The 19651-nt window shown below is 51.8% G+C and overlaps 1 protein-coding gene and 2 long non-coding RNA genes across 3 annotated transcripts; 2 read left to right on the top strand and 1 right to left on the bottom strand.

Moving 5' to 3' along the window:
• Nucleotides 1-6600: 6600 nt before the first annotated feature.
• LOC783988 (WW domain-binding protein 11-like) lies at nucleotides 6601-7663 on the top strand. The gene has a single exon (XM_059885309.1). The coding sequence runs from the start codon at nucleotides 6722-6724 to the stop codon at nucleotides 7367-7369; it is 648 nt and encodes a 215-aa protein (XP_059741292.1). The 5' UTR covers nucleotides 6601-6721; the 3' UTR covers nucleotides 7370-7663.
• Nucleotides 7664-14065: 6402 nt separating this feature from the next.
• On the bottom strand, nucleotides 14066-17746 carry LOC132344964 (uncharacterized). The gene is made up of 2 exons (XR_009494058.1): nucleotides 17512-17746; nucleotides 14066-17222 (listed from the first exon to the last, which is right to left on the bottom strand). It is a non-coding gene; the product is annotated as an uncharacterized lncRNA (long non-coding RNA).
• On the top strand, nucleotides 17217-19329 carry LOC112446054 (uncharacterized). Its single transcript, XR_009494059.1, has 3 exons — nucleotides 17217-17584; nucleotides 17741-17848; nucleotides 19111-19329. It is a non-coding gene; the product is annotated as an uncharacterized lncRNA (long non-coding RNA).
• The last annotated feature ends 322 nt before the right edge of the window (nucleotides 19330-19651 follow it).

Below are 19651 nucleotides of genomic sequence, written 5' to 3'. Positions count from 1 at the left end.
GCAATACCAAAGAATGCTCAAACTACCACAGAATTGCACTCATCTCACATGCTAGTAAAGTAATGCTCAAAATTCTCCAAGCCAGGCTTCAACAATATGTGAACCACGAACTTCCAGATATTCAAGCTGGTTTTAGAAAAGGCAGAGGAACCAGAGATCAAATTGCCAACATCCGCTGGATCATAGAAAAAGCAAGAGAGTTCAAAAAAAAACATCTATTTCTGCTTTATTGACTACGTCAACACCTTTGACTGTGTGGATCACAATAAACTGTGGAAAATTCTGAAAGAGATGAAACTACCAGACCACCTGACCTGCCTCTTGAGAAATCTGTATGCAGGTCAGGAAGCATCAGTTAAAAGTGGACATGGAACAACAGACTGGTTCCAAATAGGAAAAAGAGTACGTTAAGGCTGTATATTGTCACCCTGCTTATTTAACTTATATGCAGAGTACATCAGGAGAAACGCCGTGCTGGATGAAGCACGAAGGTCTCCGTGTGACCTGGAGGGGCTCCCGGCTGAGGCCAAATGCCTCCTCATGGCTGCGGCCCGTGGGGGGCCCACTCACCCCACCCTCAAGGGACCGCGGCGTCTTTGGGAGGTGGCCTGAGGGAGGTGGGAGGAGGGATGGAAGAAGGAGCAGGTTCAGAGTTTAGACACAGAATGGGCATCTGAATTGTGCCGGTGGGTGAGGGGGTGGGGTAGGGGTGGGAGTGGAGGTGGGATTAGACCCTGGTGGGGGCGGGGCCCCGCGGCCCCTTGTGTGCCCCCAGCTCCGCTCCGCGCCCCTCACCGGGTGCGCCAAGGGCAGGAGGGGCTCACGGTGCCCCAGGAACCTTGGTTCCTCGCGCTCCACCCTCAGTCTGCGGGTCTGCGGGGCGACCTGCGGCGGAGGGCCAGCCCCCTCCCTGAGGACGTCGACCTCCTTCCCAAAGGCCACACCCCCGCAGGTGGCTCTGTCTGCCGCCTGCCTGCTCAGGGCTCCTTGGTGCCAAGGGTGGTCACGGCGGCCAGAGTGGTCCTGGAGCCCTGGGTTTTCTGGCAGTGGACACACTGCGACCTCCCTCCTGAGCGCAGCACCACCATCAGCGCTGTGGCGCAGCTCAGCTCAGCTGGTCCTGCGGGGCCTGGGAGCTTTCCAACATCCCGGGAGCTGCATCCAACCTCGCCTGGCTCTCATTTGTCTGGAAGATGTAGCTTTAAACTTTCCCCAAACACAGAACTCCTGGGAAAAAATGTATAGCAAATAAGGGAAGGACCTGGCCCTGTGGAGACCTGCCTACCCTCGTGGAGACGCGCTTGCCCCAATGTAGACACGCCTGCCCTCCTATAGTCGCGTCTGACCTAGTGTAGACACACCTGCCCCCTGGAGATAAGCCTGCCCCACTGTAGACACACTGGTTGGTTATCTCAGAGCTACACTCACATGGAGGCCGGCAGACTTGGCTCCAGTCTCCACAGGTGCTTTCTTCCGCTTTGTAAAGAAAATTGATGTAGTATTTAGGACTAGGAGTAAATTTTTATAAATTAAATGCAGAAGTCCTTACCCATGAGGGGTGCTATGAGTCCCAAAAGTTAACTTGGAGTGTTTAGTTTTAACACAGACCCTGGGAGGCTCACCCAGATGTCAGCGCAGGCTCTCCGACCTCCCGAGGCCTCTGCTGCCTCCCAGGGGCCTCACCCTGGCCACACAGCTGAGGCCCCACAGCGTGGCATCAGAGGGCCTGCTTGTTTACCCTGAGACCCTGTTGGATGCTTTCTTTCCAAGGTTTTGATTTTCAAATATAAAATAGAACTTCATAAATAATAGAGCCTGTTCCAACTGAGAACATATTTTCTGGCTCTGTCTAAGCATACTGGGCAATGCCAGGAGCCGCCTGGGAGGCAGATGGGCCTCTCCTGCAGGTGAGGAACAGACCCGGCTAGGTCTGGCTGTGCCTCTGGCCCTCCCTTGCCAGGACCGTCGGCCGCTGTCTCCTGACTGAGTCTGCTGTGGGTGAGGGCAGGTGACCGGTGTGGACTCTGTCCATGGCAGGCTCCATGGTTGGGGGACCCTGGTGTCTGAGCGCAGGCCTCAGCCTGGACCTCCTGTCCCAGGGTTTCCAGGAGGCTGAGCTCTCACCCTCAGCTCGGTTTCCCATAGGAACTGCACACCCCGGAAAGAATGTGAGACTGACCCAAGGGAAGCGGACCTGATGCATCACAGAAGCTTGTCTGCAGAGGGGCCAGGCTCCCTGAGGTGCCTCAAGGCCTCCAGCTAGGGTGGCACCACCATCCCAGAGGGTAGGGGAGACTCTGGACAACATCCATCTCCCCTGCACTTTGGACACCTGGACTACCAACACCCTCAAGCATGTCAAGTCAAGGAGAGGTTGGGGCAGGGGTGGGGTGGGGGTATAACCGGCTGCAGAAAGCATCAGAGCAGAATTATCCAGAAGCCTCTGGCACAGTTATTAGAGCCAGTGGGTGTATAGAGGTGTCTGGTCAGGAGCGGAGGTGGGTAGGCAGGTGAGTTGGTGAATAGATTGTTAGATGGCAGATGGTGCATGATGAGTGAGAGATGGATGATAGACAATTTTCCTAAAACCCCCTTTCCTTTGCACTTTGATTTAGTAGCTAAATGTCATCATTGTGTTTCCCCCATGTGTGTCTGTGATCTTTTGAAGATCACTTTGAAGGCCTTAAAAGTCAAATACATATTTCAAGTGGACATTGTCAGAGAAAACACAAACCTCCTGAGTTTAGCTAGGAGCAAGGTGGGTGGCAGGTGGGTGAGTGGGTGTGTACACCAGAGAGCATCCATGAAGCTGTGAAGGTGGACACAGGCTGGCCATGGAGCCAGACTATAAACAGGACCTTAGGCACGGCCCTACACAGTGAGGCAAGGACCTGCAGTGTAGACCATCATATAGAACATTATCCCCCACGGAGGCTGGGGCTTGGGGACCAGAGCTGCTCAGATTCTACCCGGAACCAGGGGCTGAGGGGCATGGACTGATGTGCTCTTGGCCTGGCTGTCAGCTAGAATGCCAGCCATGATGGTGGCTGGAGACATGGGTGGGAAGAAGTGTCCTGTGCAAAGGCCCACATTTACTGAGAAGTGCTGAGTAATAGCTGAGATAGAGGAGTGAAAGGCAAAGAGGAAAGGAAAGATACACCCATCTATATGCAGAGTTTCAAAGAATAGCAAGGAGAGAGAAAGCCTTCTTAAGTGAGCAATGCAAAGAAATAGAGGGAAACAATCGAATGGGAAAGACTAGAGATCTCTTAAAGAAAATTAGAGATACCAAGGGAACATTTCATGCAAAGATGGGCCCAAAAAAGGACAGAAATGATATGAATCTAACAGAAGCAGAAATTATTAAGAAAAGGTGGCAAAAATACACAGAAGAACTATACAAAAAAGGTCTTAATGACCCAAACAAACACGATGGTGTGGTCCCTCACCTAGAGCCAGACGTCCGGGAGTGTGAAGTCAAGTGGGCCTTAGGAAGCATCACTACAAACAAAGCTAGTGGAGGTGATGGAATTCCAGCTGAGCTACTTCAAATCCTAAAGGATGATGCCCCAAAAGTGCTGCACTCAACATGCCACAAATTTAGAAAACTCAGCAGTGGCCACAGGACTGGAAAAGGTCAGTTTTCATTCCAATCCCAAAGAAGGGCAATGCCAAAGAATGTTCAAACTACCACACAACTGTACTCATTTCACATGCTAGCAAAGTAATGCTCAAAATCCTCCAAGCTAGGCTTCAACAGTATGTGAACCAAAAGGTTTCAGATGTACAAGCTGGATTTAGAAAAGGCAGAGGAACCAGAGATCAAATTCCCAACATCCGTTGGACCATTCCCAGCAAGGGAATTCCAGAAAAATATCTGCTTTATTGACTACACTAAAGCCTTTGACTGTGTGGATCATAACAAACTGTGGAAAATTCTTAAAGACATGGGAATACCAGACCACCTTACCTGCCTTCTGAGAAACCTGTATGCAGGTCAAGAAGCAACAGTTAGGAGCTTTCAAGATGGAGGTGGTTGGGTGGTTGACCGAAAAGCAGAGGTGAAGGCCCCTACGAAGTCAAACGGGCCGAGAATCATCCCCTCCCCACTTCTCCCAGCCCCAGGAGCCCAGCAGGAGCCCAGCAGAAGCCTGAGTGTTTTAGGCTTTATTTTTTAAACAAGCAAGTAAATCAAACAACTTGTCAACGTGGGGCGGAGATCCACGTCATCCACCAAAAGTGGAAAATTTATGAACCCTACAGACCAAGCCAGAAAAGAAGCTCGGAAAAGAGAATTAAAGAAGAACAAAAAACAGCGCATGATGGTACGAGCTGCAGTTTTAAAGATGAAGGATCCCAAACCAATTATCCGGGTGCCGGGAGCCAGCGAGAGACACTCCACTCGTGACAAAGGTCATGAGGAAGGAGGCTCGGCATACGCAAAGGCGGGATCGAGCCTCAGGAGTCCCCCTGGATATTCTCGAGCATCTACCCCAAAAAAACCAGAGTCTGCCTACTTTATTGCTTTGTGCTCTCACCTCTGACTTTACTGGGGGCTGTCCCCCACCACCATCTCGCTCTCTCTGTCAAAGAGTTAACTTACAGCTCCAATTCATAAAGTTCCTGGGCAATTAGGAGTGTTAAATCCAAACCCCTCAGATGGCTCTCTAACTCACCTGACAAGTTTACCCGGACTCCTACAGCTATGCATACGATTGTTTATAGTCTCCCAGCCTCTAGAGGCACGGGAAGCTTAAGATATTCAAATAGCTTAGAGCCTCTCAGAGAGTTAGAAACTGTCAGAATAAACTAGTAAAAGATTTCATTGATGAGCCAATGCTTGTTGCCAAGTTTTCACATCCCCTGAATTGTATCCTTGAATGTGTATTAATTAATATAGTTGGTATGTAGAAAAAATAAGTAGTGGCCTTGGTGTTAGTAACTTTAGACCCTTAAGGTAATAAATTCTTTCCTTTGTTGTAAACCCATTACACATCCGCCCTATAGGAATGCAATTTTATCTTCGGAAGATGGCGCCAAACCTTAAAATAATTACTCTTAGAGAAAATAAGTCTTTGTTGATAAGTCTTTGTCAAGAGTCATAAAATGTTAATAAGCCTTCTGGCCAGAAGGTGATGTAAATCACCTAAACCATTTGTATATGATAAATTTGCAGGAAAGAAACCCTGGTTTTTGATAAGGATCAAAGACTGCTGACTTTGCATCCCCTATTATCCTCTATGTGTAACTTAAGGTATATAAGCCCCTGTTGAAAATAAAGCTACGGGCCTTGCTCACCAAAGCTTGGTCTCCCCATGTCATTCTTCCCCTCAATTTCCAGCTGAGTCTCCATCTGGAGCGCGGATATCCTCTGCGACCATTTATTTGCCTGGGCTTCTAAGACCCACTCGAGAATGTGTCTAAGGTGGGGCACCTTCCGCTATTTGAGAGGGCACCTGCAGCCTCCGTGGTCAGAGCTAACCTGGTGTCACGGGTTATATTGATTTTCCGTGTAAACCAAGCTACTCAGCTTCTTTTCTCCACTGAATTTTCCTACTGAGCTATCCTCATTCTATTATTCTTTATATCTTTGATGAATAAATAAATAAATAGTCGCCGACGCCGTCTCCCCTTCGAATACCCTGGATCAGCCGGGGCTGGACCTCGGCATCCAGGACATGGAAAAATTGGATGAAATGGAGTTTAACCCAGTGCAGCAGCCACAGTTAAATGAGAAAGTGCTGAAAGACAAGCGTAAAAAGCTACATGAAACATTTGAATGTATTCTATGACTCTATCAGAAAGAGAATCCAGATTTTTACAAAGAATTGAGAAAGCTAGAAGTAGAATATGAACAGAAGAGGGCTCAACTTAGCCAATATTTTGATGCTGTCAAGAATGCCCAGCATGTGGAAGTGAAGAGTATTCCTCTGCCGGATATGCCACATGCTCCTTCCAACATCTTGGTCCAGGACATTCCACTTCCTGGGGCCCAGCCACCCTCCATCCTTAAGAAGACCTCAACCTATGGACCTCCAACTCAGGCAGTTTCTATACTTCCTCTTCTTGGACATGGTGTTCCACGTTTGCCCCCTGGCAGGAAACCTTCAGGTCCCCCCCCCAGGCCCACCTCCTCCTCAAGTCTTATAAATGTATGGCCGCAAAGTGGGCTTTGCCCTAGATCTTCCCACTCATAGGCGAGATGAAGACAGGTTATATAGTCCTGAACGTGCTCAGCGGGGTCATGACGATGATGTTTCCTGCACCAGTGAAGATGATGGCTATCCTGAAGACATGGACCAGGTTAAGCATGACGACAGTACTGATGACAGCGACAGTGACAGATCAGGTGGAGAAAGTGAAGGGGATGAATTTGTGCACCGTGATGACACTGAGAGAGACAACAATGAAGGAAAAATCAGGTCTGAGTGTACGATTTGCAGATATGCCTGGAAAATCTAGGAAGAAGAAGAAGAACATGAAGGAGCTGACTCCTCTCCAAGCCATGATGCTTCTAATGGCAGGTCAGGAAATCCCTGAGGAGGGACGAGGAGTTGAGGAATTTTCAGAGGATGATGATGAAGATTCAGATGATTCCGAAGCAGAAAAGCAATCACAGAAACAGCATAAGGAGGAATCTCTCTCTCATGGCACGTCTGCAGCTTCCCAGCAGCAAGCCCCTCCATAGTCTGTTCCTCCATCTCAGATACAAGCACCCCCCATGCCAGGACCACCTCCGCTTGGACTGCCACCTGCTCCACCTTTACAGCCACCTGGACCACCTCCAGGAGCTCCTCCGTTCCTGAGACCGCCTGGAATGCCAGGACTCCGAGGGCCTCTGCCCCGCCTTTTACCTGCAAGTCCGCCCCCAGGTCTGCCTCCTGGCCCTCCTCCTCGGGGACCCCCACAACGGCTACCTCCCACTGCACCTCCAGGTATCCCTCCACCCCGTCCTGGCATGATGCGCCCACCTCTGGTGCCTCCTCTTGGACTTGCCCCACCAGAGCTCTTCCCACCAGCTCCCTTACCCAACCCGGGGGTTCTAAGTGCTCCGCCCGACTTGATCCAGTTACCCAAGGCAGATGACACAAGCGCAGCCACCATCAAGAAGAAAGCCACAGCAGCCATCAGTGCCAAGCCACAGATCACTCACCCCAAGGCAGAGATCACACGATTCATGCCAACCGCACTACGGGTGCGTCAGGAGAATAAAGGGATTGCTGCTGCTCCTCAGAGAAAGTCGGAGGATGATTCTGCTGTGCCTCTTGCCAAAACAGCACCCAAATCTGGCCCATCTGTTCCCGTGTCGGTGCAGACTAAGGACGACGTCTTTGAGGCTTTCATGAAAGAGATGGAAGGGCTGCTGTGACAGCTTTGGATGCTAGATCAGGCTTCTGTTCACATCAGTGGTTCATGGAGAAAGAGGCTCTTACTCAGCTTAGGTGGAAGAGTTGCTTTTACTGTCAGGGCATTTTTAATTTTATTTCAAGGAATATCTTAAAGTTTAGCCTTGTTCAGAATTTACTACATATAAAGGAGAGGATATTTCACGCAAAATAAATTGGTTATTGAAGCAGTGCTGCTAATAACACCCATCCCCTTTCATACCACCGTTTTCATGAGATTTCTTCCCCTACTCTAGTTCCTTGGAAACTTGTGATCAAGGGGAACTTTGTTATTTGTTTTGGCTCTCTTATTGTGTGCTGTGGGCACTGGAGTAGAGATTTCTGGAAAAGCCAGTTTATTTCACCTCCATCTTGCCTTTCATGTTTGAGTTATTTTTAATATTTTCTTATAAATATTTTGTAATACTGTAGTGAAATGGATCACAATGTCATTTCCTAATACAAAGCGATATATGTAGGAAGAAAATGTACAATTCTTTGATTAAAATTCCCACTGATCTAAACTTCGAGTGTTCCATGGAATAAATAAATAAATGTTCTACACCAAAAAAAAAAAAAAAAGAAGCAACAGTTAGAACCAGACATGGAACATCAAACTGGTTCCAAATTGGAAAAGAGTACGTCAAGGCTGTATATTGTCACCTTGTTTATTTAACTTATATGCAGAGTGCATCATGCGAAATGCCAGACTAGATGAAGCACAAGCTGAAATCAAGATTTCTGGTAGAAATATCAATAATCTTAGATATGCAGATGACCACCACAATAATGGCAGAAATTGAAGAGGAGCTGAAGAGCCTCTTGATGAAAGTGAAAGAGGAGAGTGAAAAAGTTGGCTTGAAACTCAACATTCAGAAAACTAAGATCATGGCATCTGGTCCCATCACTTCATGGCAAATAGATGGGGAAACGATGAAAACAGTGACAGACTTTATTTTCTTGGGCTCCAAAATCACTGCAGGTGGTGACTGCAGCCATGAAATTAAAAGACCCTTGCTGCTTAGAAGAAAAGCTATGACCAACCTAGATAGCATATTAAAAAGCAGAGACATCACTTTGCTGACTAAAGTCCATATAGTCAAAGCTATGGTTTTTCCAGTAGTCATGTATGAATGTGAAAGCTAGACCATAAATAAGGCTTAGCACTGAAGAATAGATGTTTTCGATTCTTTAGTCCTGGAAAAGACTCTTGAGAGTCCCTTGGACAGCAAGGAGATCCAACCAGTCAATTCTAAAGAAATCAACCCTGAATATTCATTGGAAGGACTGATGTTGAAGCTGAAACTTCAGTACTTTTGCCCCCTGATGCAAAGAGCTGACTCATTGGGAAAGACCCTGATGCTGGGAAAGATTGAGGGCAGGAGGAGAAGGGGACGACAGAGGATGAGATGGTTGGATGGCATCACCCACTCAGTGAACATGAGTTTGAGCAAACTCCAGAATCAGTGAAGGACAGGGAAGTCTGGTGTGCTGCAGTCCACGGGGTGGCAAAGAGTTGAACAGGACTCAGCGACCGAACAACTGGAAAGTGCAATTAGAGACAGAATGTGAATCAGCCATGGTAGAAGCATGGGGGGAAGGTGGGCAAGGATGTGGGACAGGTATCCTTGAGAAGGAGACAGAAACGCCCTCGCATGCCAGGGACGAAAAGCTTGCAGGCTTTTGGAGGCTGAGGAATGGAGCCAGTGGGTCAGACGGTTGCCTTTGTGAGAGGAGAGACTGGCTTCTGCGCTGCCTGAGTCAGGAGTAGACCTGGGAGTGGGGCAGCCTGGCCACGTGGAGTAGTTGCTGGAGAAGCAGAAAGGAATTCCGCCCGAAGGGCCTTGTGAGGTCCCTTTGCAGACTCAGTTAGAGAAGCACCAGCTGCCAAGGTGCGGGATTTTCCCTACGATTCTCCACAGGCCTAGGAAGTGACCAGTGTGCCTTTACACACTAGCGTGAGCCCCCGGCAAGTAAGGACCCAGGCCGCTCTGCACTCTGCTCCTCCCCATCCCTTCCACACCAGCGGGTCTCACCCAGAGCGCCCACCTGTGGGCCCAGCCTGGGGGGACCCAGCATCCGTGGTCAGGCTCCAGGTGAGTCCAGGAGCACAACGGAGATCCCAGGCCAGGCCACAGCCTCCGAGTCTGGGAGAGTCTTTACAGAACTGAAGTGACAAGGTGGCTGCATGGTCCAGCCGGGGTCCTCCCTTCCCCACCCCCCTGTCCCGGGTGGGAGCAGTCCCAGCCCACCTGGGGGCTTTGGAGAAGCCAGCTGGCTGGTCCCTACCAGGTGAAGGCCTGTCCCGGGAGGAGGCGGCCATGCGCAGTGGACCCCCGCCTCGTCCCCAGGGGGACAGCCCGGCCGTGGGGGCGGGGCCGGGAGAGGGTGGCGGCCATGCACACGCAGGGAAGGCAGCCCCCCAGCTTCCTCGGGGTTGAACGCAGGGTGTGAGGCCGGGCAGGAGCCCCGGTGACCCCCCTCGGGGCCGCTGCCCGTAGCCCCTCATGAGGGGGAGCTGCCTGCCTCCCCTGCTTTGAGTCCTGGGCCCCCGCTCCCAAGCTGGTCGCCTCTCAAGTGACTCGATTCTTGTCCTGTCTCCGGGAGTCAGGGTCTCTGTCCCAGTGGTGAGGCCGACCTACCGGCCTGCCCCCACAGCCCCTGCAGCCCCTGCAGCCCCTGCAGCCCCGTTCTCCAGCCTGGGCTGCCCGGGCCACACCGCTGCGCTAGGCAGAGCCGGACCGCAGGCAGAGCCACCCCGCACACAGAAGCAGACACCTGCGCCTGGCCCCTAATAGAGCAAAGTGTGAAGAGAAGATTCCCTTAATCCTTTTCAGAGTGCTTTTACTTCCCTGTGGGCAAAATTTCAATTTTTATCTCTTGCTCAATTCTTTGTTTAAAGTGACAGCTTTAATAATCAAGAAAAACTGAGGTCTCAAAAGAGATCTTACAGATGTGAATTCAGGCATGTTTTGAACCTCACATTTTTTACCCTGAAAACAAAAGATAGTTTCATTTAAGTCAGATATATCTTTGCATATATTTTTCCTTTGAGAGACCCTCACCCTCAACTGTGTAATAAAGGTGAAATCTTGGTGTGGTGGGGTGGTGGTTCAGTTTTATTCGACTCTTGCGGCCCCACGGACTGTATCCTCATGGATTCCTCTGTCCATGGAACTCAGGCAAGAATACTGGAGTGGGTTGCCATTCCCTTCTCCAGGGGATCTTCCTGACCCAGGGATTGAACCTGGGTCTCCTGCATTGCAGCCAGATTCTTTACCATCTGAGCCGCGGGGGAAGCCCTTGACATCTCCGTGTATACCATCTGCTTTTCTGCTTTTAATTATGTGATCTCAGATTCCAAACTGAGCAAACTGAGATGAGACATGGTCCTCGCTTCCCTGGGGACACAGGCAGACGTGCGTGAGCTTGGGGACAGGGCTGTGCCTTCCTCTGCCTTGGCTCCCTCTCCACCTGGGCTCTAACCATGCCTTGGGCAAGGGCAGCAGGAGTCACCGGACACGCAGCTGTGCTGTGCTGGACAGGGTTGTCCGGAATCCCCAGTGCCATGCTGTCAGGAGGTGGGGCCTTGGGGAGGTGGTGAGGTCGTGTGGGTGGAGCCCCACAAATGGGATCACTCTCCTGGTTACAGAGCCTCCAGGAGTCCCTCTCCCTGTCTCTGTCTCATTCTCTCTGTCTCTGTGCTTCTGTGCCTCTTGGCTTAAGAGCCAGGGCCGCGAGGATCTACTCTGAGCTCCCAGGCTCCCAGCCTTGTCCATGGCAGTGGAACCAGAGCCTCAGGAAACCTTCCCACCAGAACCCCTGTCTGCATGTGGCCGTCCCAGGCGCCAGCCACGACTCCCCACCCTTCAGGAGGTCCTGTCCCTCCTGCCGAACTGCTTCAGTGAGCAGAGCTGGGTGCCAAACACATCCTATGAGCTTGTTTTTAAAATGATATTCAATCAGCATACTTTCTGGTCCATTTCCTAGTACCATAATGCAAGACACAGGGTAATTACTCCAAATGCAAGGAGATAAGAAGTCTTTCCTTTGGTTGCAAAGACAATTTATTCAGTATTTCTTCACAGATGAATCCTCAGATAAAATAAAAAACTGGAAAGGTTTTAATAATTTCCTATTTTATTTCTTGGCAAAAAAAAGGAGAACAGATAATCATCAACAATAAAGCATCTTCTCTTTGTGAGCACAAGCTAAATGCCTCCTACTTTCTAAATGTCACTGCTACAAAATACGTCTATAACTTCTGGGATCTGCACTGTTCCACAGGGGCTGCAGAGGCACCACTGGGGTGAGATGTTCTGAACAGGACAGTGTGGCCCAGCTACACACCTCCAGGCCCCCTTCCACCCCATGCAGGCAGGTGGGCCTGTGCTCGGGCTGTCCCCTCCCCTCGCCCTGTGCTGGCCATAGGTGGTAGCCAAGAGCTCAGAGGTCAGCCCTGGAAGAGAGCATCACCATGAAGAACCGTGGCTGCAGGGCTGGACCGCCCACCCCCGCCTGTCATTCACACTCACACTTCACTGATGTGTCCCCGCCAAGGCACCAACCTCAGGCTGAAGAACAAATCTAGCCCAAAGAAAACTCTTGATCAGTTGGGAAAATGTAAAAATCAGGTGGCAATTAAGCCCATACCTGATGGTTCATTTTATGTCACCTTGGCTAGGCTGTGTGTCTTTCTATGGGAAGTTATATACGCTAGATATTTATAAACAGCAGTTAATTCTCACAATCTGGAGGCTGGATGTCTGAGATTAAAGTGCTGACCTGGTTGGGTTCCTGCGAAGGCTGGCCTCACAGTTGCAGATGCTGACCTCTCCCAGTAACCTCCCTGGGGTCTCTTTTCTAAGGGCACTAACCCCATCCACTGGGCCCCACCCTCATGACCCATCACCTCCCCAAGTCCTCACCTCCTGACACTATTACTCTGGGGGTTAGGAGTCCAACATATGAATTTGGGTGGACATGAACATTCAGACCATAGCTCCACAGTACTATTTGGCGTCAAACACCACCTAGATGTCACCATGAAGATGTTTTTAGATGGAATTGAAAATTAAGTCTGCAGACTTTGAGTAGAGCAGGTCATCCTCCATAACGTGGTGGCCTCCTCGAGTCAGCTGAAGGCCTTATGAGGAAACACTGAGCTTCCCCAAGGAAGAGGGGCCTGTGCCCAATCACAGCCTCAGACTCCAACTACAGCATCAGCTTGTTCCCGGTCTCCAGCTGCTGGTCTTCCCTGCAGATTTCTTACTTGCCAGCCCTACAGTTGTGTGGGCTATTTCCTTAACATAAATCAGTCTCTAGACAGATAATAGATAATTGATAGATAATAGACAGTAGAGCCTATTGGTTCTGATACACCCTATTTCCTGCTGCCTCTGACAACGGGGTCAGCCCTGGGTCTGTATTTCTGCAGTACACATGCCCACAGGGACTGCACAGAGGCTGACCTCAGAGGGGTAGGCTCCGGCCACTCCAGTCTGACCCCAGACACCACCCAGGCCGTGATGGGCCAGCACCAGCCTCTGGGTCTCTACCACCTCCTCAGCCCCTTCGCCCACTACCAACGTGCATGGCCCTGTGCCAGGGCCATGTGGGGTGGATGTGAGCAGCTCATGTGGGAGGACCTGGTTGGCACTAGGGGATAGATGGGTGGGTGGGTGGGTGGGTGGAGGGTGGATGGATGGATGAGTGTAGATGGATGATGGGTGGGTAGATGGAAGTATGGTGGGTGGGTGGTGGTGAAAGTATGAACAGCTGGATGGGTGGATGGGTAGACAGAGGGTGGTTGGTGGGTGGGTTCATGGATTCGTAGATGGGTATGTGGATGATGAAAGGATGGAGGGAGGCGTGAGTAGAAAGAGTCATCCTCTCTCTGCAGCTCCATGCCTGCTGATAGTCCAGGATATGATGTCCTCCTGCCTGGACTACTGCAGTAGAAAATGACCCACCCGCATCAGCTCTCATGAACTGCCATTCACTCTTCTCACTGCAGCTAGGAGTAAGGCTTCAAAGTGATGCTTTATCACATCAGGCCTGCACCTAAAAACCTTCCATGACTTCCTTTTGGTCTGAATAATGTCTTCCCCATGATCAGCGGGCTCTGTGGGACTCAGCCCCAGCCTTTACCAGCTCTGTCCTGCCCTGTGTTCGGCTGTCTCCAGGCTCCAGCTCCGCTCTTCCACTCCTCGAGTGCCCCAGGGTCTCTCCTGTCCCCAGAGCTGTAGACACTAGGGCATCCTGCTCCAGCGAGTATCGTCTTCTGGAGAACACCTGCTCATCCTGCAACTAAGCAGAGGTGCCCCCAGCCCCCCCTAGCCCGCCAGCCCTCTGTGCCATCCAGGCCCCTCGGCTCCTCATGCTCACCACCGCTGCGCTCAGCCTCATGTAGGAGGGGTCTGACCGTGTCTCTCAGGGCCTGAGGGAGCCCGTGAGGGGCTTTCCCTCACCTTGGTATTTCCAGCGCTAGACCAGGGTAAGTGCTGGAAAATCCTAGATTAGCCATGAAAGGTACATGATGAAGCAGTGGCAGTGCGGTTTCTTGCAAAGGGCCAGACATAAACTCCTTCTTCTCCAGGTCCATTTGGTCTCGGTCACAGCAGCCTAGGTCTTCCCTTCAAGCTCATAGTAGCACAGGTGATACGACCAACAAGCATGGCTGAGTGCCAATAAAGCTTTATTTACACAAACACCGATGGACTCGTTCAGGCCAGGATTCATAGTTTACTGACCCTTGTTCAGTTGCTGAGTCATGTCTGACTCTGCAGCCCCATGAACTGCAGCATGTTAGGCTTCCCTGTCCTTCACCATCTTCCAGAGTTTGCTCAAGTTCATGTCCATTAAGCCAGTGATGCCATCCAACCATCTCCTCCTCTATGGTCCCCTTCTCCTGCCTTCAGTCTTTCACAGCATCAGGGTTTTTTCCAATGAGTCAGCTCTTCCCATCAGGTGGCCAAAGTATTGGAGCTTTAGCATCAGTCCTTCGAATGTATATTCAGGATTGATTTCCTTTAGGATTGACTGGTTTGATCTCCTTGCTGTACAAGAGTCTTCTCCAACACCACAGTTCAAAAGCATCAATTTTCAGTGTTCAACCTTCTTTAGAGGCCAAGTCTCACATCTGTACATGACTACTGGGAAAAACCATAGGGTTTGACCCCTGTGATAGTTAAACACAAAAAAGAGAAATTGCTTTAATTGGATAAACAAGAATATTCCTCTTTTCTTACCTGCTTTCATTATAAATTTTGATCTTTAAAATGTAAGCACACCAACAGATTATGTGTTCTTCAGAGCCATTAATAACACCCAAGGGTCTTGTCTCTTTACTTTCATTAACAATCAGGCATTTTTAGTTAAAAAAAAAGGGGGGGTGATAATTAACATACAATATGCAGCAACACAGGCCACGCATTCTCATTCTTAGTAAAAAAAAAAATTGCCAACCATTTGTGCAAGTATTCCTGTTAGAAGATCCTGATTTCAGCCTTTTCTACATAGTGCTGTAGTCTGCATTCTTTTGGAGCCCAAATAAGAATATTGTTGACTCAGCTAAATCTTTCTTAATGAATGTGGCTTAATTGTCCCAGGAGTTCTGCTCAGTGCTTCAAGCCAACATAATATAACCACAAATAAATAGAAACAAAATCACCCTTGAAGAACCAGTGTGCCTGCTCAGGTCAGATGAAGCCAGAGGGCTGCCAGAGGGCACAGCGAGCTGTGTTGCCTGGAAAAAGTTAAACACCAGAGAGCATGGTGGTTCTGATACTTTCTAGAAGGATGAAGATTACTTTCCCAGTCTTTAGGAGAATTAGGCTGAAGCTTAGTTGGTGCAACAAATTTAGAAATGAATGCACTTGCATTTGAAGATGACGTGTCTTTGCCTTGATAAATAAAAACTTTAGAACTAAACTGAACGTCAGCTGCAGGAACCTGCTTCTGGCATGGTTTTGATGTCAGCATCTTCTCACCCTCTCTAGTAATTTTCAGTATGCATTTCTATTTTCGTGTAGTTATTTACAGGAGCATTTTATCAAAAACCGGCTCAAATCTTTTTGGATGCAGGGGTAGTTCAAATGCACGAAGACACTCAGTATTCACTTGGCAATTGCCCCCAGAAACCCTGTTCTCCTTGAGTGACAAGATCAGCAGGGCAGCACGTGTGCTCCTGTCACCATCAACTTGAAATTTAAAGTTTAAAGAGTTTCACCATCAAATGCAGTGTCGTGGGCTGCCCTGAAGCAGGTGTTTATTATCACGTGCGCAAGTGTGAAGCAAAGACAAATCCTCAGTGGAAAACGGGCAGAGGACATGAGCAGACAATTCTTTTTAAAAACTGCACAAATTAGCACACTAGGTGCGGATTAGCGTGCAGTATCGTGTTGCATGGAGGTGACAAACGCCAGCGCCTGGAGGAGGTGCAAAGCTCATAAACAGACGCGGGACCGGCCAGAAGAAGGGGAGACGGGGATGGGCCTTCCTCCCCTGAAGCCGGAGGACACGCCCCACAGACAGCCGCTCCATCCTCCGGGCATTTGTTGTAAGCACTTAATCATCATCGATCATTTGACATGTACTCACCAGTAAAAGGCAGCACTGTGTCCCCCATCTGCTGACCTTGGCTCTTGGGGGCTGAGATGAGCCCCTGATGAGCCTCATGAGCGGGGGAAGTAAGAACAGGCCCAGGTCCAGCCCCTTATCTGGGGGGGTGTGGGGGCATGACCGGGAAGTGGGCAAGGACAGGGTCTACAGCTCAGGGCTGCCAGGGATCCCCGCTCCCCCTTCCTTCAGGGCCCCAGGCTCACTTCCAGGGCAGTTAGCCTGACCACCGCGCACTGACGTCAGCAACTCTCCAAGTCCCTCCAACGCAGAGCCTCCTGCTGAGGGGTCAGAGGTCATGACGTCATCTTGTTGCTAGTCACCATGGCCGCTGAGCTGAGATGCGGGTACTGTGACTGTGGTAACCGGTGGCCTCACCCCCTCCCTGAGATGCTGCCTGGGCTTGGCTTGGCGCGCGGGCGGGGGGGGGAGACAAGATTCATAAACAGGTAACAGAGGGAAGTGCCGAGAGGAGAAGCACGAGCCTAGGAGAATGACAGCGCCCAGCCTGCCCCTCCGAGGGACCCAGCGGCCTCCTTATCAGCAAGAGGCAGGGTCCTGACCGCGGTGCTCCCCCGGCCTAGCCCGGGGCCCACGGCTGCAGCCTGTGGGGTCTCAGTGGGACCAGCAGACATTACAGCAGGGTCACGGGGCCTGAGACGCCAGGTGCTTGGGTGGCGGGGAGGGGGTCCTGGCCGCACCCCGCCCCTGCCCACCGCCCTCCCGGGAGGTCCCGCCCCTCTCCTGTGATTGCAGCTTTCCTGGTCACAGGGTGAGCCTTTCCTCTTCTCCTCTGCTTCCTTTCTCACCACAAAGGGCGTTCATTTCACATCCCTGAAGCTGAGAGGCCTGAGGGGCGGGAACCAGTCAGCGAGGCCCCCAGAACCGGCGCGGGGAGCCGGCCCACCCCTGCGCTGGGAGGCCAGGCGCAGAGCCGGGGAGAGAGCCCAGACTCAAGCCGAGACCCCGAGGGAGGGGGAGAAACGCCCCTGGTCTCCCTACCCACCCCGAAGACGCCGGGCGGGGCCGGGGGCAGCGCAGAGGCGGGGCTAGCGCGGCGACCCGAGGGGAGGCAGCTACCGCAGACAGGGCCAAGGGCTCGTAGGAGGGAAGCGGAGTCGGGCACAGAGCCCTTACAGACCTTGAAGCTGCCCTCAGAGGCAGACGGACCCCAGAAACAGAGTTCCACAAAGCGGAAGTTTTGTGGGCGCATTCCTCCTGCCGGCGGGAGGGGGCGGGTGAGCTCAGCCCTATCTGTTACAGAGACTCGGAGGTCAGGGGAGAGGGCGCCCGACCGACGGTCCTGTGACCGCTCGCACCCCTTCCCCGGCCGCGTCCCACCCTCCTGAACACCCTCCACCCGCCCCGTAACACGGTGAGTTGCCTCCGCCAACTGAATCCTCTACAGGAAAGTTCTCTCTGTCCCCATCCGTGCTGGGCGCGCACCTGCACCAGTGAAGGAGCATTACAAGGCCCGGCAATCCCCAGGCCTGCGTCACCGGCTCACCTGATGCGCCCCTGAAATGCTTCACACACGGCCTGGAGGCAGGCATTTCTTGAGTAACTGAACCTTCCGGAAGGTAACCCTTACCTACTGTCAGAGTATTTTTCAAAGTAAAAGTCTTCCCCACTAAAGAGGAGCCTGTGTGTCTATGGGGTAGATGAGATCGGAAGGGTTAGGCTTGGGGTCACGGTCAGAGTCGGGGTCAAACTCAGGCACTTTCACCGTTCCGCAGTCAACGTCTGTCCCTGGGATGACAGATCCAAGGCCACATCCGCGCCCCGCCACTGCTCTTGTCCAGGCTGGAATCTCAGAACCGCACTGCCTCTCAGGCTGATCAGAGGTAACAGCTCACCTGGGCAGACGCACCCCCTGGACGAGGGAGGCCGAGGTGTAAACAGGGAAGATCTAGTGATCCCAGGGCAAAGGGGGCAGACGTGGGAATAACACAGAAGTAGCGTGAACCGCAAAGGTTCTCTGCTGTTTGAGAAATTCAGGTGATCCCAAACACTCACAGCTGCGGCTGGCATGTCCGAAGCAATGGTGGAGCGTGTCCAGTAAATAAACACCAACGACCTCCAAGATACTCGGATCGAGGCATCGATGCCTGAAGGGACACTCGTGTACTGACTCGTGCATAGACGTGTCTGAGCGTGTCATCTCATCCCGCCCACGTCTGTGCTCAGTCCCTGAAAGTCTGCACCATGCCTCCAGCTCCAGCCATCACCATATGGATCACAAACCCTCCCCTTGACAGACATGCCCTAACAGGAACTTGGGAGAGGCTTCATTCTGGGAGCCCTGGCTTAGCGCAGGACACCAGGACACGGCCAGTTAGGAGAGGGTCTGCTCGGCCTGTGGGCACCACCTACACACTAAGCCAGGTCCCAACTCATGTTCCAAATGCATGTCCTTTCCCCAGGAGCTGTAGGTGCAAGTGTTCCAGCCCTCAGACAGGTCATGTTCTGCCCGGGAGCTCAGCCCCAGAACCGTGGAGGAAGCTCAGCCCCAGAACCGTGGGGGAAGCTCAGCCCCAGAACCGTGGGGGAAGCTCAGCCCCAGAACCGTGGGGGAAGCTCAGCCCCAGAACCGTGGGGGAAGCTCAGCCCCAGAACCGTGGGGGAAGCTCAGCCCCAGAACCGTGGAGGGAGCTCAGCCCCAGAACCGTGGAGGGAGCTCAGCCCCAGAACCGTGGGGGTGCCAGTCTACCACTTTCACACAAAGGGCCGCATGCCTTTGGCTGGTGTGATGCTCAGAGTCTGCCCCTCAGACGCATGTGTGGAAGCCCTGCCCCCGGCACCTCTGAGCAGGCCTGCCTTTGGAGGCAAGGTCTTTGAACAGGTGATTGAGTTAAATGAGGCCATTCGGGTGGGTCCTGATCCAATAGACCCAGTGTCCTTGTGGGAAGAGGGGATCAGGATATAGAGACCCACACACACAGGGTGGCCAAGCAAGGACACAGGCAGGAGACGGCCATCCACAGGCCAAGGGGAGAGGCCTCAGGGGGACAAGTCCTGCCCACACCTGGGTCTTGGATTCCAGCCTCCAGGACGGGAGACAATAAATGTCTGTTGTTCGCACTACATCCATAATACTCTGTTACAGCCGCCTGAGTGGGCAAATGCAACTGTAACCCCAGACTTAACCCCGGACATCAGGAGTGAGCTGCAAGCAGAGGCCACTCGTCTGACCTGCCTGTGGGGTCGCTGAATTGCAAAGACAGTGATGGTCTCCAGCAGCTTCCCTCCGAATGCCAGCCTTGTGGTAGCTCCAGTGTGGACACCAACTTCTCTGTCATTAAAAATCTCCATTGCTGCCTTCATACTCCTCAGGGTGATGGCTATGCTTGTCTCCATCTTGTCTTTCTTTTTCCAAAGTGGAGCTAGAAGCTCACCAGCTGAAAGCTGGGCTCCCTTCCTCTTGCTGCTGTTCTTGTTCAGTTGCTAAGTCATGTCGGACTCTCTGCGAGGACAGTTGAACCAACTCCACACATTCTAACGGGAAGGGGGCCCCAGGGACAGAGTGGGCTGCACCCCACGATGGGGCAGCTCCAAGTGTGAGCGACATCACTCTTAAACCCCAGTCAACGGGCGGCAGCACCTGACGGATGAGTGGAAACAAGCCAGGATCGTCTCAGCAGCCCAAA

The sequence above is a fragment of the Bos taurus genome, chromosome 3 (genome assembly GCF_002263795.3).
Source record: "Bos taurus isolate L1 Dominette 01449 registration number 42190680 breed Hereford chromosome 3, ARS-UCD2.0, whole genome shotgun sequence".
Lineage (NCBI taxonomy): Eukaryota > Metazoa > Chordata > Mammalia > Artiodactyla > Bovidae > Bos > Bos taurus.
The sequence above is the reverse complement of the archived record's forward strand: the minus strand, read 5'-3'. Positions and strand labels throughout refer to the sequence as shown.